The 20,913-nt window shown below is 37.7% G+C and overlaps 2 protein-coding genes across 4 annotated transcripts in view; both read right to left on the minus strand.

Annotated features, from left to right (window-relative positions):
* Window positions 1-4,125, minus strand: part of fhdc1 (FH2 domain containing 1) — a 64,615-nt gene extending 60,490 nt beyond the window's left edge. The window contains exon 1 of the mRNA XM_062026067.1: window positions 4,023-4,125. The gene's annotated coding sequence lies outside the window, so the exon portion shown is untranslated. The remainder of the gene's footprint in view (window positions 1-4,022) is intronic.
* Window positions 4,126-11,989: 7,864 nt separating this feature from the next.
* Window positions 11,990-20,913, minus strand: part of arfip1 (ADP-ribosylation factor interacting protein 1 (arfaptin 1)) — a 32,762-nt gene continuing 23,838 nt past the window's right edge. For 2 of the 3 annotated variants that reach the window (XM_062026619.1, XM_062026616.1), the window contains 5 exons: window positions 18,405-18,517; window positions 18,090-18,311; window positions 17,864-18,021; window positions 12,838-13,012; window positions 11,990-12,739 (listed from right to left, as the gene is read on the minus strand). In XM_062026619.1, the coding sequence (XP_061882603.1) occupies window positions 12,584-12,739; window positions 12,838-13,012; window positions 17,864-18,021; window positions 18,090-18,311; window positions 18,405-18,517 (824 nt within the window). In that variant the 3' untranslated portion in view covers window positions 11,990-12,583. The remainder of the gene's footprint in view (window positions 12,740-12,837; window positions 13,013-17,863; window positions 18,022-18,089; window positions 18,312-18,404; window positions 18,518-20,913) is intronic. The other variant, XM_062026618.1, reaches the window with a different exon arrangement.

Genomic DNA, 20,913 nt, shown 5'->3' on the forward strand with positions numbered 1-20,913 from the left:
TTTCTATATCATTGAATTAATTGTCAAGTGACTGATTCGTAGTTAGCTGTTTGTTTATGTAAAACATCAAATATCATGTAGCAAAGGATTTCTACGTAAAGGTTCGGACTAAATCCTGAATTGTAGAATTTGTTAAAAATCTGATGACGCCTTCATATTGTTAGGCAATTACATTACAGTATGCAGCAAAGAGTTTCTACACAAAAAGATCGGACTAAATCCTGAATTGTATATTTTTTGTTTTTTTGGGGCCCCTTGATGTCAGGCAATTAGTTTCTTTGCTGGGCTAATGTAAAGTTTACAGGGCAGGCAGCAAATAGTTGCTGAGCGAAAAATTCAGACGAATACATACATCTGCAATGTATTTCTTTTTTTAAATACACTACCGTTCAAAAGTTTGGGGTCACATTGAAATGTCCTTATTTTTTAAGGAAAAGCACTTTAAACTAGTCTTAACTTTAAAGAAATACACTCTATACATTGCTAATGTGGTAAATGACTATTCTAGCTGCAAATGTCTGGTTTTTGGTGCAATATCTACATAGGTGTATAGAGGCCCATTTCCAGCAACTATCACTCCAGCGTTCTAATGGTACAATGTGTTTGCTCATTGGCTCAGAAGGCTAATTGATGATTAGAAAACCCTTGTGCAATCATGTTCACACATCTGAAAACAGTTTAGCTCGTTACAGAAGCTACAAAACTGACCTTCCTTTGAGCAGATTGAGTTTCTGGAGCATCACATTTGTGGGGTCAATTAAACGCTCAAAATGGCCAGAAAAAGAGAACTTTCATCTGAAACTCGACAGTCTATTCTTGTTCTTAGAAATTAAGGCTATTCCACAAAATTGTTTGGGTGACCCCAAACTTTTGAACGGTAGTGTATATGATTTAATTAATTGTTACATGATCGATTTGTAGTTAGCTGTTTGTTCACATACTGTATAACATTCAAAGAATAAATAGAAAATAATTTCTACATAAAAAGTTTGGACTAAATCCTGAAACCTTTTTTTTTATGTTGACGCATTAATGTTAATTGTCAGGCAATTAGTTTGTTGCTTAGTTGTTTGAATGTAAAGTTTACAGAGCAGGTAGCAAATAGTTGCTTTGCAAAAAGTTAGGACATTTTATACTTTTACAATTTATTTTTTTCTATATCATTGAATTAATTGTCAAGTGATTGATTTGTAGTTAGCTGTTTGTTCACATATAACATCAAATATCAGGTAGCAAAGCATTTCTACGTAAAGGTTCGAACTAACTATGGACGAAATCCAGAATTGAACTTTTTTATTTTTTATTTAGTTTGGACTAAATCCGTAATTGTAATTTTTTTTTTTTTAATATAGTGACACCTTCATGTTAACCGTCAGGCAGTTATTTAGTTGCTTAGTTGTTTACATGGGAAGTTTACAGAGCAAGTAGCATATAATTGCTAAACGAAAAGTTCGGACAAATACAGTACATACATTTGCGATTTATTTAAAAAAAATATGATAATTGCATTAATTGTCAAGTGATTGATTTATAGTTAGCTGTTTGTTCACGTATAACATTCAAAGAGTAAGTAGCAAAGCATTTCCATGCAAAAAGTTCAGACTAAATCCTGAATTGTACAATTTTGTTCACATCTGGTGATGCTTTCACGTTAATTGTCAGGCTTGATTAGTTAGTTGCTTAGTTGTTCACATGTAACGTTTACAGCGCAATAATTGATATGGAAAAAGTTCGGACGAACAGATACATTTGCAAGTTATAAATAAATGATAAATGGGTTATACTTGTATAGCGCTTTTCTACCTTCAAGGTACTCAAAGCGCTTTGACACTATTTCCACATTCACCCATTCACACACACATTCACACACTGATGGCGGGAGCTGCCATGCAAGCCATCAGGAGCAAGGGTGAAGTGTCTTGCCCAAAGACACAACGGACGTGACTAGTTAGCTGTTTGTTCACATACTGTATAAGTTACTTAAAATAATATATAATTGAATTAATTGCCAATTGATTGGTCAGGGGTTAGTTGTTCACATACAACATTTAGAGATTAAGTAACAATCGTTATGAATAAAAAGTTTGTACACAATCATGGCTAATCGTCAGCTCATTCACTACTTGGTTAGTTGTTTTACACTACTTGGTTAGTTGTTTTAGGAGTGTGACTCTTTGGTCACCTAACAATTCAACCCCATTCCAATTCTTGTGGTGACGATTCATTTCAGAACGGATTCTCGATTTAAACCGATTCTTCGACCGTATAATAATTATAATGAAACTTTTTCAAAACAGGTTACAGGTTAGGGAAAGCTCCTTCTGATCACATAGTGATGGCTTAAAACAGGGGTCCCCAAACTTTTTGACTCGGGGGCCGCATTGGGTTAAAAAGATTGGGCGGGGGGCCAGGCTATGTGTATGTATAAAATTCTCTCCTTCTCACCCCGGTGGGGTGGTATCTGTGTAATCCTCAAGCTCGGGTCTGTTGTAACCACTCTCCCAGTTTGGGGGTTACTGCTCCAAGCGCCCCCACTACCACGGGGACCACGCTAGCCTTAACCTTGCACACACACACACATATATATATATATATATATATATATATATATATATATATATATATATATATATATATATATATATATATATATATATATATATATATATATATATATATATATATATATATACACACCTCAACCTCCTCATGCTCTCTCAGGGAGAGCATGTCCCAAATTCAAAGCTGCTGTTTTGAGGCATGTTAAAAAAAATAATGCACTTTGTGACTTCAATAATAAATATGGCAGTGCCATGTTGGCATTTTTTTCCATAACTTGAGTTGATTTAGTTTGGAAAACCTTGTTACATTGTTTAATGCATCCAGCGGGGTATCACAACAAAATTAGGCATAATAATGTGTTAATTCCACGACTGTATATATCGGTATCGGTTGATATTGGTATTGGTAATTAAGAGTTGGACAATATCGGAATATTGCATATCGTCAAAAAAATCCATTATCATATATATATATATATATATATATATATATATATATATATATATATATATATATATATATATATATATATATATATATATATATATTCCGAGCGCGATGATGTCACATTATCGATGGGAAAGTGCATTTTTAGACAATATAATTTGCCTGAGCTGCTAGGAGACACTGAGCGTAACAAGCGGTAGAAAATGGATTAGAAAGGACAGATTAAAAAAAAATTATAAATTAAAAAAAAAAAAAATTTTTTATTTTTTTTACTTGGGACTTCCCGCGGGGCGGACTTTGGGCGCTGGCGGGGCGGTTCCGGCCCACGGGCCGTAGTTTGGGCACCACTGGCCTAAAACATCTCTTTAAAAAGTGATTCTTATTTAAAACTTTTTTTTTTTTTTCAAATCATTGTTTGAAACTTATGAATCGATTTAGAATCTTTTTGTGCACCCCTATTTGTTTACATGTAAAATTTACACAAGCAAATATTTACCACATACAACAAAAACATTTAGTCACTTTTTTCATCGTCATGCGATTAGTTAGCTGGGTTTTTTTTTACACGTAAAGTTTGCCGAGCAAGTTGCAAATCATCGACACAAAAACAACATATCAAACTTTGTACGTTAAGAAAAAACAACAAATAAATAAACAAATGAATAAATTCACTTATTTTTCTATGTTGCTATTACTTTTGCGTCCAATATGAACCTAAAATCTAGATTTTGCATGTCACAAGGAGATTTATATAGTGTACTTATTGTGATAAGTACTTAGTGGAATAATTAAATGTTTTATTAACAACTAATCCATTTTAACGGCAGCATCAAGTCAAATGAGATGGACCTCATCTATTAGTGCAACAGGAACCAATTAAATCATGGTGGACCTCCACTGCATTGCAGAGCCTCGTCTCCGAGGGTCCACACGCAGACAGTGGGATGACTTTCCCGGGCTCCTGAGAACCGCACATCCCCGGGCCCCTTGGCCGGTGACGCAGCCTCACTTACCGGGCAGGATGCGAGGGCTTCAGTCGGTACACGTACTCCGCTCCGACGCCGTTAAGACTAACTATCGGTCCTGGTCCTGGTCTTGGTCCGAGTCCTGGTGGTGGGGTGCCGGTGGCGGCGAGGAGGAGACGCTCTCCCGGCGAAGATGACCTGTGCGCCGCCGCAGTCAGAGTGCGAGTCCCCGCTCAGAAGGCGCGAGAAGGAGACGCAGAAGAGGACGTGCTTGCCTTGCGTGCTCGTTCACGACAGGGCCGGCGTCAGGTGGGGAGGCGCGCTCCCGTTGGAGGTCACGTGAGGTGTTCAGGCACACTCGGGAAAAGGCGTAATGTATGGCTCTTTGAAGGAAGCCGGGTTTTGAGCCGTTCGTTAAAAAAATTGGATCGTTTTAACGACGAAACAATCTCTAGTAGCCGTTATAAGATAAAATGTGGATAAGTATAATTAAAATATACACAATTAGAACCGTATTGGTCAGAATTATTGAAAATACTGGCAATAATTGTATTTATTTTTTGTTTTGTGGTCCACAATCCCCATACTTTGACAGCGTTATCACTATTTATGTAGCATTTTAATAATAGAGATCAGTGTACATGTACCACTAGTGCGGGGGTCAGCAACCCGCGGCTCTAGAGCCACATGTGGCTCTTGAGCAGCGCCCTGGTGGCTCCATGGAGCTTTTTCGCAAAATGTATGGAAATGTAAAAAAACGGGGTGAAAAATATATTTTTTGTTGTAATATGGTTTCTGTAGGACCGCACACTGAAAAATCAAAGCAAGCGGGGGCCATTTTGATATTTTTTTATTTTAAAAACCAATACAATATGTGTATAAAAAAGATACATTTAGGCCTCCACTCAGACTTGATCCCGGGGACCCCAAAAGGTTTTGGTCAAAAAAATATTACAAATGTGTCATTATTATTAGTATTATTATTATTATTATTATTATTATTCAAGGTTTAAATCTCTATATCAACATTAGGTCTATCTGTCAATATAACGCTTTTAAAGATTTAAGTTGTATGCCATTTTTGTCAAGGAAAACCATGTTTTTTTTATGGAAAAAAACAAAATATGCAATATTTTCCCCCAATAAAATTTTAAAGTGGAATATTTGAGATTATATAATAATTGGAGTCTTAAAAAGGTCAATAACTCGTAACAACATTGATTTTAATTCATTATTTTTTTGAGCAATGACACATAAGAAAAAAAGTCCCACTAAAATTATTGGGGATCCAAAAGGGTACTGCTCAGTACAGTTTAAAAAAATAAATCCAAGTTTTTTTTTAACTTTTACCACAATAGTCTCAAGATCAACTTCAGATCTATCCATCTATTATAAGTTTTATTGTTGATTATGTTTTTTGTTTGTTCGTTTTAGGCCCTTCTTTAAAAAACTTTGTTTTTTAAATGGCAACCAAAAAATATGCAACATTTTCCCCAAAAAATATCTCAAAGTGGAATATTTAATGTAAAGTAAATGGAGCCTTGAATATGTCAATAATTCATAATGACATTGATTTTGATTCATTATTATTTTTTAAAGAAAGAAACAGCCTGCATGGCAGCTTTGTGTTATTAGAGCAGCGTTTCTCAAAGTGTGGGGCGCGCCCCACTGGTGGGGAATAGAGACATGACAGGTGGGGCGCGAGGAACGGGAGGAAATTTCACTTCCACTTTCATTTTTTTTTTTTTTTATTATATTCTTAGATTTTTTTTTTTACTATGCTTTCATTTTCTATACACACTGTAAATCACTTTGTGATTCTGTCTGTGAAATCCGCTGTATAAATAAATGTAAATTACTTATTTTCCCTGTAGGCTTTAAATTTCTAGGTAGGAGCGAAAGTTTGACAGACATAGCAACAGTAACTAATGGGGGCGGGGCTAAGCGGAAGCTTTGTGAATGGCGAGTCACTGTGCGAGGATTTGCTGTTTTGCAAATACATAAAAAAATAGAGCCACTGCTGATGAGCTGTTCGAGATAATGGACAGTTTCCTCAAAGAACACGACCTTAAATGGGAAAACTGTGTGGGCTTTTGCTCTGATGGCGCACAGACCATGGTAAAGTCAAGAAACGGGCTGCAGGCTCTAATAAAGAGGGTTGCGCCAAATGCGCATTGGACACACTGTGTAATTCACCGGGAAGCACTCGCGTCAAGGCAGCTCAGCCCCGAACTCAATGAGGTTTTAACAGTGGCAGTGTCAAGCCTGCAACCCCGATTTGAAAAGCTGTGCAGTGCAAAACAGGCTCATTGCAGCCACTAATGCTGGAGTACTGTAAAACTCATGTTCACTTGCCCTGTCTTGCCAAATGCATATAGCTCCTCTTTTTTTTTTTGCAAAGATTGCAAAGTGGCACTTTTATTTTTATTTATTATTGAACTTGACGCAAGTTATTTGATTTATTATTGAACTTGATGCAAGTTATAACACTTTTATTTGATTTATTATTGAACTTGATGCAAGTTATAACACTTGTATTTATTTATTATTGAACTTGATGCAAGTTATAACACTTTTTTTGATTTATTATTGAACTTGATGCAAGTTATAACACTTTTGTTTTATTTATTATTGAACTTGATGCAAGTTATTTTATTTGATATTGAACTTGATGCAAGTTATACCACAGCTGCACAGTTATTTTATTGATTATTGAACTTGATGTTATTTTATGTTATTGAGTTTGAATGTATACAACTTGATGTTACTTGATGTTCAATACATTTGAAAATGTTAAGCTTGGCATTAGCGTTCTGTTGGGGCGATGGGGCTTGAAAACTCCCCCTTGTCCAAAGTGGGGGATGACAAAAAAAGTTTGAGAACCACTGTATTAGAGTAAATAATGCAACATTTTCTTGTTACATTTCACCTGTTTGCTCTTTTATACCACTTTTTATGTTTTTTATTTTTTTTTCATCGTATTTTTAGAATGTGCCGTGGGGCCGTTAAAAAATTACCTGCGGGCCGGAAATGGCCCCCGGGCCGCACTTTGGACACCCCTGCTGTTGGAGGACAAACACGGCACAAACCTTCCTAATTGTTAGAAAGCCAACTGTTTAATATGTTTGTGTTTATGCTTCGCTGATGAAAGTATTTGGCGAGCGCTGTTTTGTCCTACTAATTTCAGCGGCCCTTGAACTCACCGTTGTGTGGACTGTGACTCAACAGTTTATTTACATGTACAACTTTCTCCGACGCTGCTACAGAAAGATGTTTTATGCCACTTCTTCTTTGTTTCATTTTGTCCACCAAACGTTTTACACTGTGCGTGAATACACAAAGGTGAGCTTTGTTGATATTGTTGACTTGTTATGGAATGCTAATCAGGCATATTTACATCATGTGTTGCCATCATTATAACACTTATATAAGTCTTTAAATTTTTTGCGGCTCCAGACAGATTACTTTTTTGTATTTTTGGTCCAATATGGATCTTTCAACATTTTGGGTTGCTGACCCCTGCACTAGTGGTACCACAAGATTAAAGTACAGTGTTTTATATTCCTATGTTCACACACAGTGTTACTGTTCATACTGTGCGTAATGTTACAGTGGCCAAAAATATTAAGTATACTTGTTAAATAAAATATGTGCCTTGTTTTTAAATGAATACTTTGGCCTACGACACCATTGTATTTTAATGTTGGTCATTAAGGCGGTACTTGGAGAGCCACGTTTTTTCTGAGGTGGTACTTGGTAAAAAAAAAAGTTTGACAAACCATTGATATGGATAACAATTATACAAATAACAAGTAAGAATACAATGTAAATGTATGTATAAGTGTAAATAAAATTAGAATAAAAATTAGGGTGAGATTTTGCCTTCTCCCTCACTTAAAGTGATAGTGAAGAACGCACTAGTCAGTTGATAGGTCCAAAAAAGAAAGAGATGATAGATTATTATCTGCTCACAGAAACCCAAAACCAGTGAAGTTGGCACATTGTGTAATTCGTAAATAAAAACAGAATACATCCATCCATCTTCTACCGCTTTAAAACAGAATAGAAGGATTTGCAAATCCTTTTCAACTTATATTCAATTGAATAGATTGCAAAGACAAGATATTTAATGTTTGAACTGAAAAACGTAATTTTTTTTTGCAAATAATCATTAACTTAGAATTTAATGGCGGCAACACATTGCAAACAAGTTGGCACAGGGGCATTTTTACCACTGTGTTACATGGGCTTTCCTTTTAACAACACTCAGTAAACGTTTGGGAACTGAGGAGACCAATTTTAATCCAATTCTTTCCCATTCTTGCTTGATGTACAGCTTAAGTTGTTCAACAGTCCGGGGGTCTCCGTTGTGGTATTTTAGGCTTCATAATGCGCCACATTTTCAATGGGAGACAGGTCTGGACTACAGGCAGGCCAGTCTAGTACCCGCACCCTTTTACAATGAAGCCACGCTGTTGTAACACGTGCCTTGGCATTGTCTTGCTGAAATAAGCAGGGGCGTCCATGATAACGTTGCTTGGATGGCAACATTTGTTGCTCCAAAACCTGTATGTACCTTTCAGTATTAATGGCGCCTTCACAGATGTGTAAGTTACCCATGTCTTGGGCACTAACACACCCCCATACCATCACAGATGCTGGCTTTTCAACTTTGTGCCTAGAACAATCCGGATGGTTCTTTTCCTTCTTGGTCCGGAGGACACGACGTCCACAGTTTCCAAAAACAATTTGAAACATGGACTCGTCAGACCACAGAACACTTTTCCACTTTGCATCAGTCCATCTTAGATGAGCTCGGGCCCAGCGAAGCCGGCGGCGTTTTTGGGTGTTGTTGATAAATGGCTTTCACGTTGCATAGTAGAGTTTTAACTTGCACTTACAGATGTAGCGACAAACTGTAGTTATTGACAGTGGTTTTCTGAAGTGTTCCTGAGCCCATGTGGTGATGTCCTTTACACACTGATGTCGGTTTTTCATCGAGGGTCACGGGCATTCAATGTTGGTTTTCAGCCTTGCTGCTTACGTGCAGTGATTTCTCCATATTCTCTGAACCTTTTAATATTACGGACCTTAGATGGTGAAATCCCTAAATTCCTCGCAACAGCTGGTTGAGAAATGTTGTTCTTAAACAATTTGCTCACGCATTTGTTGACAAAGTGGTGACCCTCGCCCCATCATTGTTTGTGAATGACTGAGCATTACATGGAAGCTGCTTTTATACCCAATCACGGCACCCACCTGTTCCCAATTAGCCTGTTCACCTGTGGGATGTTCTAAATAAGTGTTTGATGAGCATTCCTCAACATTCTCAGTCCTTTTTGCCACTTGTTCCAGCTTTTTTGAAACATGTTGCCGGCACCAAATTCCAAATGTGCTGATATTTACAAAAAATGTTGAAAAGGATTTGCAAATCATTGTATTCTGTTTTTATTTACAATTTACACAACGTGCCGACTTCACTGGTTTTGTATATAATTTTTTTCAAAACAATCACAACTGCACACATTACCACCTTTTTTTTTTTTTAAAGAGTTTATTTTCCCAAATATGTTGCACAACATTCAGAACATATTTTCCTTTTAAAAATTCAAACATTTGTCATATTTATTTTGCAAAAGTCATACCTGTACATGCTAGCACTATGTAGCTCTCAGAAAATGGGAACATTAAACAGAGACTACGGCGCAAACTAGGCAAATAACAAATATATACTGAATACATCTTTTTTTGTAAGAAATTGGGAGTGTCTTGCAAAGGTTCACACTCACAAACTGTAAAAGTTAGCGATATGCAAAGTACAATTCAGCAAGCAAGGTCTGACTTGCAAGTTATAAATACTAATGTCGAATGAGTTTGCTTTAAAAATATACATTATTTAACTAGCCTAATCAATGATCAAGTATTAGCAGTTTAACAAAAGAGGCTGGTTTGTCAAATTTTCCCAAAAATATCCCCCCATACAATAATTTTGGTGTTTATATAACATAGTTTTTTTTTTGTCATTTATCAACAATAAAAATAAACCTTGTAAAGTTAAATGTTGTTTGGAGTGTTTCATGACTTCAATCAAGCTTCTCCTCCTCGTATAGCAAATATATCGTCATTTAGATCGGAGAGGACGGAGAAACTTTGGAAGTCAAGGCACGTTTTGTCAGAATCGAGATCAGTCCTTCATTCACTCGAGAAAAATACGAGAATTCATACTTCCGCCCAGTTTGTTCTATAACAAGATTGTAGACAAACAAGGAGAATGTCATTCCTCGAAACAGCTATTGATTACGAGTGTCACATTTATTATAAACAGCCGGCGATATGACTTTTAATGGATATTTTGTAGAGATTGGTCTTGAGTTGTTAAAAAAAAAAATAAGACTGTAAAAAAAAAAAACCTGAAGTCCCAGTTTGGTGTCTTAATGACCATGTTAGCATATACAGTTTGGACACACCTTCTAATTTAATGCGTTTTCTTTATTTTCATGACTATTTACATTGTAGATTGTCACTGAAGGCATCAAAACTATGAATGAACACATGTGGAGTTATGTACTTAACAAAAAAAAGGTGAAATAACTGAAAACATGTTTTATGTTCTAGTTTCTTCAAAAAAAAAAGCCACCATTTGCTCTGATTACTGCTTTGCACACTCTTTGGCATTCTCTCGATGAGCTTCAAGCACAACTGTGAAGTGAAAACCCTTTCAGGTGACTACCTCTTGTAGCTCATTAAGAGAATGCCAAGAGTGTGCAAAGAAGTAATCAAAGCAAAAGGGTGGCGATTTTGAAGAAACTAGAATATAAAACATGTTTTCAGTTATTTCACCTTTTTTTTGTTAAGTACATAACTCCACATGTGTTCATTCATAGTTTTGATGCCTTTAGTGACAATCTACAATGTAAATAGTCATGAAAATAAAGAATTGAATGAGAAGGTGTGTCCAAACTTTTGGCCTGTACTGAATATTAGCCAGCGGTTAATCAAGGAATTTGCTTTGCAGTCGGAGTGTTCTACTTTCTCGATATTACGCTATACCAACTGATCGTAGGGTTCACCCTGTATTGAACAACGACAAAAACTGGCCATTTTGAGAGAAGCAAACATCTGTTGTTTGGTCTGTTTATCACAATGTAGGAGTATTACAATGTTAGCGTAGCATAGCATAGCTGCAATTAAACAAGGAAGCTAGCTTTGCATTCGTACATGAATACTTTTCAACTAAACTACAAAGAAAATGCATTCAGTGATTTAATTACAAGAGTGCTGGAAGAAGGTTAACAGCTCTATTATTTCCTTGTTTACTGTCTCTGTGGTATGCTACACTAACTGGGATATAACCTAGTATTTGAAAGAAGTACACTGGAGAAAAAAAAAACCTGTCCTATTTGCATTTACTGAACCCTTAATTGGAATATTACACAGCAGCAAAACTTGCTGTCCATAGCAAGGTTAGCGTAGCTTAGCATAGCGAAAAAGTTGTAGTCAAAAGGCAGCTAGCTTGATATTTGGACAAAGAAAAATGTGCAGATTGGCGAGTTTTAGGAGCGATGCCACGTTATTCAGGGGATTTCCTTTTCTAAACTAGGCTAACTGGTGTCCAAACTTGGCCGAAAGTTTGGACACACCTTCACATTCAATGAATTGTCTTTATTTTTATGACTATTTACATTGTAGGTTGTCCCTGAAGGCATCAAAACTATGAATGAACACATGTGGAGTTATGTACTTAACAAAAAAAAAGGTGAAATAACTGAAAGCATGTTTTATATTCTAGTTTCTTCAAAATAGACACCCTTTGCTCTTATTACTTCTTTGCACACTCTTGGCATTCTCTCAATGAGCTTCAAGAGGTAGTCACCTGAAATGGTTTTCCCTTCAAAAGGTGTGCCTGAAGCTCACAGAGAGAATGCCAAGAGTGTGCAAAGCAGAGCAAAGGGTGGCTATTTTGAAGAAACTCGAATATAAAACATGTTTTCGGTTATTTCACCTTTTTTTGTTAAGTACATAACTCCACATGTGTTCATTCATAGTTTCGATGCCTTCAGTGACAATCTACAATGTAAATAGTCATGAAAATAAAGACAACGTGCGTGTCCAAACTTTTGGCCTGTGCTGTATCTCAAAATATATATTTTGTTTGTATACAAAGATTGTTGTTTTACCGATAAAACTAAACATGAGTGGTTTACTGCCACAATGGACCGTAAATTTAACTGGACCGTTTTCCGATGAATAACCGCGAGGGCCAAGAGAGGTCAGGTTGTAGAAGAATTGTGTGGAATGTTAAGAATTGTCGATCCAGACACAACTGGTACGCCTTGCTGGGCGATGACATTCATACGCTGGATCATAAAAAGGCATTTGATGAGGCATTTTACTGCCGTTCAACCGATTTGTCAAACAAGATCAAAGTGCAATTCCCAAGATTGTATATTAGTGAAATTGATTCGAGCTTTGTTTTCGCCCCCCCCCCCAACAGGAAAATCTTCCTTAGAAAGATTTACAATTGCCAACGTTTGAAAGGCCATCATGACAGAAGAGTTGAGGGGTGCTGATCCCTGTAGTTTCAGTTATAGTTTGACAAATTTGTTGTCTTAGTGTCCTTCGAGCCAAGATGGCTGGTCCCCACCGGGCATTTTCAACTTGATGTGGAACTGCTGGAGTGTTTGTTCCAGCTGCTGCTGGTTGCCAGAGTAGTAGGCGGCGATGGCGTTGTGGAACAGGATCAGCTGGTTGTGCAATACCTTCACCTGAGGGAGATAAAATTAAACAACAACACAAACGGTCGGATCTGATAAGCGATGCTTGAATGGAGAGCGGGGACAAAACGAGTCCTTTCTTCACCGACCTTGTTCTCTTCCAGGAACTTGAGCTTGACGCAGACGTCGTTTCGCATCTTCTCGTACTTCTCGCGGTAGGTCTGGAACATCTGCTGCGACTGCTCGATCTTGGGCATGCTGGTGGTGTCGCGGGGGCCCAAATTGAGCTCTTCTAAGTCCGTGCGGTACGCGTCGTACTCCACCCTGGCGGGAGTTTGCAGAGAAACTTGGAAGTTTACGTGGCGAACTCCGACTACAATCTCATCAATTCACAATTTTTAACGCTAGATATTCTTTGTCCTCCTGAAATTTCAATGCCCCTGATAGTCATACTTGCCAACCCTCCCGATTTTCCCGGGAGACTCCCGAATTTCAGTGCCCCACCCAAAAAACTCCCGGGACAACCATTCTCCCAAATTTCTCCCGATTTCCACCCAGACAACAATATTGGGGGCGTGCCTTAAAGGCATGCCTTTAGCGTCCTCTCTCACCTGAAAATGAGACTATTATATATGTCTCCGTTATCCATAGGTTTGTCTATAACCCATAAAGTAGGCAGGCACGGAGCTATTTCTCAGCGTGTGTTTATTCCAGCCGGCACGTTAATACACTGACACACAACATCCGGATTCCCATCATGCATTGCTTTAAAACTACGGCAAGTAGTAATGTCCAAAAACATAACAGAGACGAAGCAGAAGAACGAAGAAGAGACATGGCGACGACGAGTAAGAAGAAGAAGTACGCTTGCAAGTTCCAAAATGATTGGAAAAAATAATTTCAGTTCATCCAGGACAGCTCGAAGGGGAAGGGGTATGCTGCCTGCACATTTTGTAGATCAGACTTCTCCATTGAACACGGTGGCCGAACGGATATACTCATTCATGAACGGATTATATATATATACACACACTACCGTTCAAAAGTTTGGGGTCACCAAAACAATTTTGTGGAATAGCCTTAATTTCTAAGAACAAGAATAGACATCGAGTTTCAGATGAAAGTTCTCTTTTTCTGGCCATTTTGAGCGTTTAATTGACCCAACAAATGTGATGCTCCAGAAACTCAATCTGGTCAAAGGAAGGTCAGTTTTGGAGTAATGAGCTAAACTGTTTTCAGATGTGTGAACATGATTGCACAAGGGTTTTCTAATCATCAATTAGCCTTCTGAGCCAATGAGCAAACACATTGTACCATTAGAACACTGGAGTGATAGTTGCTGGAAATGGGCCTCTGTACACCTATGTAGATATTGCACCAAAAACCAGACATTTGCAGCTAGAATAGTTATTTACCACATTAGCAATGTATAGAGTGTATTTCTTTAAAGTTAAGACTAGTTTAAAGTTATCTTCATTGAAAAGTACAGTGCTTTTCCTTCAAAAATAAGGAAATTTTGAACTTTTGAACGGTAGTGTGTATATATAAGAAATACTTGAAAGCCCCCCCCCAATTTCACGAATTCGGAGGTCTCAAGGTTGGCAAGTATGCTGATAGCTAAATTCAAGAAAACCTGGTAACATCTCATTAATTATGCAATTTTTACTCTAACTGCATTAGAGATCGACTGATATACCGTATTTTCTGGACCATAGGGCGCACCGGATTATAAGGCCCACTGCCGATGAGCGGGTCTATTCAGGTCTTTTTTCATACAAATGGCGCATTAAAGGGGTCATATTATGATTTTTTTCTAAATGTAAAACACTTCCTTGTGGTCTACATAACATGTAATGATGGTTACTTGGTCAAAATGTTGCACAGATTATGTTTTACGGACCATCTTCAAGCTGCTTTTTGACAGTCGCTTCAGGTCTTATTTACGTGGCTCACCTTCGACAGCGTCTTCTCCCCGTCATCTTTTTTGGAGCGGTGTAGCGTGCAAGGACGGGGGTTGAAGAAGTGTCAAACGACGGAGCTAACTGTTTTAAGGACATTCAGACTTTACTTAAATCAACAACAGAGCAGCATCTCCTCATCCGTGGCTCACTAGTGCAACAAGGCCGGAAATACGTCCCGTGAAAAAACGTTCCGTGGGTGAATTATGTAAACCCACTACACCGGTAGTTTTTAACGCTGCCATAGCGAGATACTGTATAAGTTAGAACTTTATGCTACTTTATATTAGAAATGGCAACAGCAGAGGGTGAATACCCCATAACAAGAAGATAGTGAAAAAGAAGAAGCTTATTGACTACAATATCGACACGGACTACAGTGGCGGACGTGCACAAATTTTCAGGACTTATGCAAATCTCAAATACAAATCAGCAAGTACCAGAAGGTAAGAAAAGTTGGTTTTGTATAATATTGTGAAACAAAACTGCAGATATTATGACTGCTAATGGGTGCCATTTTGCGGTCCTTATACACACACACCATAGTAATACTTGTATCTCTGACTATGGTCGCCGTAATGGGCCGACAATCCATCAAGCGGTGCGAGAGACAGAGAGAGAGAGAGACAGAGAGAGACACACACACCAATGCAGAGTTATCGTAAAATTAAATATATACAATGCATTAAATAGCCAACATTTTCAGAAATAATCAAATACAAAATTTAACACATTGAGTCTGTTAAAGTGGTAAATCTGCCAAGAGTTAATCAATAGTCATTATACAAGTGTGCAGCTTTTTAAACATCACAAAATGCTTTTCTTTTTGAGGAAGCTACATTGTAGATCTATGTATACACATAAATATTCATAAACTAATTAGTCATCTTTGTTGTTCCTAAGAAAATCCCTAAAATAACCTAAGCAGCATTTAGAAGTCGAAAAAATTAGAGCCAATAAATATGTGTACGCTTTATTATCTGATTAGTGGACTAATTGTTAAGATAAACGTTTACTAATCGACTATCAAAAATAATTGTTAGTTGCAGCCCTAGTTCACATTACTAAAATTGTTTTATTTCTAATGTGAATGCAATCTGACCCTAATGCAGACATGACGTGGCACGCACGGCCCTGTTAACAGAAGTAAAAATGGCTTTAATTTCAGTCATTCTCAGTACTGGCGTATTTTTGGCAATTTCAAGGATTTTGTGCAATGGAAGTCAACATGAACCTGAACCGAATAATTGCGCGAAGACGATTAAGAAAGAAGAGGACAAGTATTTTGACCCCCGCAGTTTTACAGAATATTTTGTTTCAATGTCTGCTCGAAAAGCGTGTATGTGGGTGAGCAGTCGAAGACAAGAGTGGTGGATGTTTCAGGTGAGTTCCTAAAACATTTTATTCTCACCTGTCCGTTGTCAACCATTTATTTTATAACTGTATTTTGGTGAATAAGTTTGACGCTTGTCGCTTTTTGGTGACATTGTGGTTAGATGAAAGCGATGCATCGCATATATATATATATATATATATATATATATATATATCCGATTTATTTCCACATACGAAAGATGCCTTGGTCGGATATGAAAAATTCTGAATTGCACTGTTCACACGGACATGAAAAAATCCGATACAGGTCGCATATGGACAAAAAAAATCATAATACACCTGCAGTGGGAACAAGGCTTAAATCAGATACGGTACAGGCCATAAGTTTGGACACACCTTTTCATTTCAATGCATTTTCAAAACTATGACACCTGTGAAGGGAAAACCCTTTCAGGTTTTGATTGATTGAGACTTTTATTAGTAGGTTGCACAGTGAAGTACATATTCCGTACAATTGACCACTAAATGGTAACACCCGAATACGTTTTTCAACTTGTTTAAGTCGGGGTCCACTTAAATTGATTCATGATACAGATATATACTATCATATATACTATCATCATAATACAGTCATCACACAAGATAATCACATTGAATTATTTACATTATTTACAATCCGGGGTGTGGAGGGGGGGGGTTAGGTTTGGTTGTTATCATCAGTCATCAACAATTGAGAACAGGGAAATGGATATTGGAACAGTGTAGGTCTGACTTGGTAGGATATGTACAGCAAGTAGTGGACATAGATAGATAGATAGATAGATAGATAGAGAGAGAGAGAGAGAACAGAAGGCATAAGAAAAAGTATCTGCATTTGATTGTTTACATTTGATTATTAACAATCCGGGGAGGGTGTTAGTTTAGGGTTGTAGCTGCCTGGAGGTGTACTTTTATTGCGGTTTTGAAGGAGGATAGAGATGCCCTTTCTTTTATACCTGTTGGGAGCGCATTCCACATTGATGTGGCATAGAAAGAGAGGTGACTACCTCTTGAAGCTCATCGAGAGAATGCCAAGAGTGTGCAAAGCAGTAATCAGAGCAAAGGGTGGCTCTTTTGAAGAAACTAGAATATAAAACATGTTTTAAGTTATTTCACCTTTTTTTTGTGAAGTACATAACTCCACGTGTTCATTCATAGTTTTGATGCCTTCAGTGACAATCTACAATGTAAACAGTCATGAAAATAAAGAAAACCCATTGAATGAGAAGGTGTGTCCAAACGTTTGGCCTGTACTGTATGTATGCAATGCAATATCAGTCTGAACGCTTTGGTCGCATTCATACGGCCAATACGTCATAAAATAGCGATAAGCATCATGATTTTTTTCCAAAACAAATAGTAAACATATGAGCAGAAAACAGACAAAAACAATATGTTTTAAGAACTTGCGTCAATGTTCCACCACTCCTGTTACCGACTGCTCACCCACACACTCTTCAGAGCAGCAAAAATGCTAGCCCTCTTCCTTCTTTAACTTCTACGCGCAACACTTTGGTTCAGAAGATGTTGACTTTGATTGAACAAAATCCTTGAAATTGCCACAAATGCACCAGGACTAGGACCTACTAGAATTGAAGCCATGTTTACTTCTGCCCGTGCTTCAGTCTACATGCGGGTTAGATTGCATTCACATTAGACATCGCATTTTTTGGGGTCATGTGAGCGACTACATAAGATCGGATTTGACAAAAACAAAAAATATGAAGTAGACATTCTACCCTGCAGTGTGAACGTCGCCTAAATGGAGTTTCTATTGCTGGAGGACGGAAACATTACACACGGTTAAAAAATAAACTGTACAAGCAATATCAGTCTGCGTTACCTTGCAATTTCGTATTGTTTGATGTTGATCATGGTGTCCTCGATGGTTTTTTCGACGAGTGTGTTCACACTGGAGATGAAGAAGTTGATGGCGCCCAGCAAAGTATCCCCGTTTTTGGACAAAAGCTTTTGAGTGTCAGCGTTGTACCCAAACTCTTCCTGAATAATAAAAAAAATTAAAAATGACTGAGTATTACCTCACCAAATATTTCAATAAGCACACTTACGTGAAGTTCTGGTGTCTTGAGACTGAGGTCGGCAAAGGCGTCGCCGAGCTGCCTCTGTGTCTGCATGACCTGCGACAGCTGAGTGGCCAGAGTCTGTGCGAGCTTGATTACGTTCTGGTACTTCCTCTTGTTATCGCGGAGGACTTCGATCTGGGCCTCCAGCTCCAGATCCACGGTTCTTGAACCCCGACCCAGCTTCTCTGACAGAATCTGCCTGGTGCACTGAAAGAGGTTCTCCCGAATGAGTACTGGCGAGAACTGAAACTGCAGCTCGCGTAGAAGGACCAAACAATCAATCAGTATCAGTCGTCTTACTTTATATGTGTTGATGCTCCACTTTCGAACAAGGTCCAGTTTCTCCATGGCTGGGTTCTTCATGTCATCTGACAGGACCAAAGCTCCACTGGTTGGCTGCATATTCGGAGGGCCTGGAAGATGAATACAAATCATTCACTTAGGGAGTGATATATAGACAGATTTAGGCAGGTAGAGGGCGCAGGTTAACAAAAAGTATTTCAATCAAGACAGACATTGAAGTACAATGATCAGTAGTAGTAAAAGTCCCAATCAAAGCCATAACAGATTACAGAGCCCGGAAACTGACTGGGAAAAAAAAATCCTTCCCAAAACTGCTATAAATTTATTTATTGTATGTCTCGTTCGGTTTGATAAGCTCTATGTAACTTTCCTTGGGACCTAGCAAGAAGTACCGTGATGCTACAAGCTATTAATAGCAACGATTGCTGTGCTAAAAAGCTTCTCTATTACTAATCCGAAACAGTGAGAATAACATTTGTTCATAAATACGCTGAAAACTTGTTGCTATCCAGTTTAAAGCTAACCTTTTTAACCAATACAAATATATCCTGCTAATTTTAAGCCAGTGTACCATTACCTCGCCAAATTTGTCAACTGAATTATTGCTACTTTATGTTGGATACATTTGCAAAATTAAACAGTACAACATTAAGTATACGTTGTTTACCGCACATTTTAAGACAAACGCTAGTTTAAGTGAGGATGCTAATGTTAGCATCTCTTTTTAAAAACTACAGTTCCTTCTGTTGAGTTTATATTAAAGAGTCTGTTTGCAACTTGTTCGACTGCATTGTTTAAACCACTGGATAGCTTATGTTACTATTAGTGGTTTCACAGAACATAATCATTGTATATTTTTGAAATGTTGATATTTACTAGTATATATTATTAAATTATATTGAAAATTTTTTCTGGCATTTCTGCTCTGTCATATTCACCGCTGTCTCGTACATATGTACAAGCAGGGAACACGTGCACCAACTGTACACAAAAGCAGTCCCAAAGAAACAACTAACAATGTGCAGTGTTGTTGGTACTAGAGATGTCCGATAATGGCTTTTTTGCCGATATCCGATATTGTCCAACTCTTAATTACCGATTCCGATATCAACCGATACCGATAATACAGTCGTGGAATTAACACATTATTATGCCTATTTTTTTTGTGATGCCCCGCTGGATGCATTAAACAATGTAACAAGGTTTTACAAAATAAATCAACTCAAGTTATGGAAAAAAATGCCAATATGGCACTGCCATATTTATTATTGAAGTCACAAAGTGCGTTATTTTTTTTTAACATGCCTCAAAACAGCAGCTTGGAATTTGGGACATGCTCTCCCTGAGATAATCCTGATACCCACTACAACTATGGGAAGTACTATACTTTTGACTTTCACAAAGTGCATTATTTTTAATTTTTTTTAAACATGCCTCAAAACAACAGGTACAAAAACAATGAAGGCCCACAGCTTCAGTCCAGAGTATACTAGAGTAATAAAGTAAACAATAACATAGTCCTTTAGTGCAAGACTGCCTAGCATACTGTATAACAGGAAATTATAAACTGGGCTCAATCTGAACAGCCAATATGGGCATCTACATCAACTATATGATTTGCCTGAGAAGCTGGACATGACAAAAAAATTAAAAAAATTAAAAAATAACTTTTTGAAACCGATACCGATAATTTCAGATATTACATTTTAAAGCAATTATCGGCCGATAAAATCGGCAGTCCGATATTATCGGAAATCTTTAGTTGGTACGATAGGATATACATTTAAAACCTTTTTTTCCCATATGTGCGGATTATAATTGTTCATTTAAACGGGAAGAGGGTTACCCACATATGCGGTCCTCTCCAAGGTTTCTCATAGTCATTCACATTGACGTCCCACTGGGGTGAGTTTTCCTTGCCCGTATGTGGGCTCTGTACTGAGGATGTCGTTGTGGCTTGTACAGCCCTTTGAGACACTTGTGATTTAGGGCTATATAAATAAACATTGATTGATTGAAACATCCCATTAGTCGGCATCCAAGAGCAGACATTGTACATTAAATGATTGTGTTATTATGTTCGTAGTTTGTATTTCCTGTTTAGCACTTAGCAATACTGCTACATGATGCTTAGTGTTTCACTAAAGCTGGATCTGTTTAGCACGTGTCTTCTAAAACTTGTAGCTCATCTTCTGTATATTCAGGTCTATAAAATCTAAGTTTCTGGATCATCACATGTCCCAAAGTATTGGCTCTCATGAAGTCTGCCATGATTAGTAGTAGCTGTTATTATTGAAAAAAAGGCGAACGTTGTGATGCGTTTGTGAAATCCGCATAAACATTACATGTTATTGGCCCTGTGATGATGTGGCGACTTGTCCAGGGTGTAAGCCGCCATCCGCCCGAATGCCGCTGAGATAGGCTCCAGCGACCCCCCGCGACCCCAAAAGGCATGGTAGAAAATAGATGGATGGATGGCATTACATGTTATTATGAATGTGCCAGT

Source organism: Entelurus aequoreus, linkage group LG18, assembly GCF_033978785.1.
Source record: "Entelurus aequoreus isolate RoL-2023_Sb linkage group LG18, RoL_Eaeq_v1.1, whole genome shotgun sequence".
Lineage (NCBI taxonomy): Eukaryota > Metazoa > Chordata > Actinopteri > Syngnathiformes > Syngnathidae > Entelurus > Entelurus aequoreus.